The sequence below is a fragment of the Arabidopsis lyrata genome (genome assembly GCF_000004255.2).
Source record: "Arabidopsis lyrata subsp. lyrata unplaced genomic scaffold ARALYscaffold_1061, whole genome shotgun sequence".
NCBI classification, from domain to species: Eukaryota; Viridiplantae; Streptophyta; class Magnoliopsida; order Brassicales; family Brassicaceae; genus Arabidopsis; species Arabidopsis lyrata.
The window spans coordinates 2304-3780 of record NW_003301893.1 but is presented as its reverse complement, the minus strand read 5'-3'; the positions used below and the strand labels follow the sequence as shown (position 1 = coordinate 3780).

The following is a 1477-nucleotide window of genomic DNA, read 5'->3' as shown; positions in this document are numbered from 1 at the left end:
TTTCCTTGGATCTTTACGTATGCTTGGAAAGAAAAGAATGGTAAAAGACTTGCGGGTATCGTTTAGATTTGGCTGCTAATAAATGAGACATATCGCCCTAAAGAACTGAGTCTAGTGAGTAATTGATACATGAAATGTGTCTGCGACAAAACAATATCATTTCCTTATTGAGTATGTGCATAAACTTATACGTTTAGCTTTAATAATGAAGTCGCTTTCACGATTCCAACGTCCTGAGATGGAAAATAAAAAAAACTCAAGTTGTGTATCTCCTTGTTTCTACTCATACTATAACCCAAATAAAGATTCCACTTAAATACAAAAACAAAATAACTTAATCATAATAGCAACTGCATAACAATTAGTAAAACAAAAACAAAAAATTCCTTTGAACTTGCTTAATTAAGGATATGTTCATCAACTAAGAACCAAACATCGCTAAAGATTCCAACTTTGCTAAGGACCAGATAATACAACTTACATTTTCGTTACAGAGGTTCTCAAAAAGATGATACAAGGCTTACCGGTTCTAAGCAATGTAGTTGATCTGAAACAGTCTGTTCATTCAATGCAAAAGTGCCCATCACATCTGAGGAAGAAAAAAACTTTGGTTAAGAACAAGCATCAAGATCTTGATGGTCAACAGAGAAAGATAGAAGTTTGATGAAGATTTTGTGTGGATTAGTATCCACAAGATTCATCTGTATCAGAATACAGAAAAAAAGAGGAAAGAGATTTTTGTCACCATTGTAGTTACACTCGTTCTTCAGAGCTTCACTTCCACATCAACACCAGCAGGAAGATCAAGTTGCATCAAAGAATCGATAGTTTGAGCAGTCGGGTAGAGAATATCAATCATACGCTGGTGTGTCCGGATTTCAAAATGGAACCTAGCATCCTTGTGTACGTGAGGAGACTTAAGAACACAGTAGATACGCTTCTTGGTTGGCAATGGAACAGGACCCATCGTCTTTGCATTAGTATTTCTAGCAGCATCAAGAATCTGCTTGCATGAGTCCTCAATAAGAGGCACCCAGTATGATCTAAGCTTGATCCTAATCTTTTGCTTTGGCGCCATCTGCTAACAAGAACATTGAGTCTCCACAAAAAAAACCCTCGAAACAAAACTCTAGTATGGCAAAGAACATTCCCATGAAAAGATGATCATAAATGCTATTTCACACTTCTCTTCTGTATATCCAAGATGATATTGGATAAGAAGATCTATCTACTTGAAAGTATATCTTTCTAATCAACGGGATAATTGGTACACACGACACTTTATAGTTTTTAGTGCTGTGAAAACATAGTAAACCAAAAAAAGTCTATTGCTTTGACGAAGACACGGACATAGAACACACCAATTCATTAACTTCTGCGTATCAAATTCCAGCAGTGAGCTCTAACAGTAATAGAATGTACCTTATCAGCATCTACACTGATGGAGGACGAGCTCGGAACCTGAATCACACACGGA

General features: G+C 36.5%; 1 protein-coding gene across 1 annotated transcript; it reads right to left on the bottom strand.

The window, feature by feature from the left end:
- Positions 1 to 365: 365 nt before the first annotated feature.
- LOC9298234 (30S ribosomal protein S10, chloroplastic) lies at positions 366 to 1461 on the bottom strand (the record flags this gene model as incomplete). The annotated part of the gene is made up of 3 exons (XM_002862111.2): positions 366 to 589; positions 746 to 1078; positions 1423 to 1461. Coding segments are annotated over 2 exons (351 nt in total), but the record flags the coding sequence as incomplete, so codon positions are not given.
- Positions 1462 to 1477: the final 16 nt, after the last annotated feature.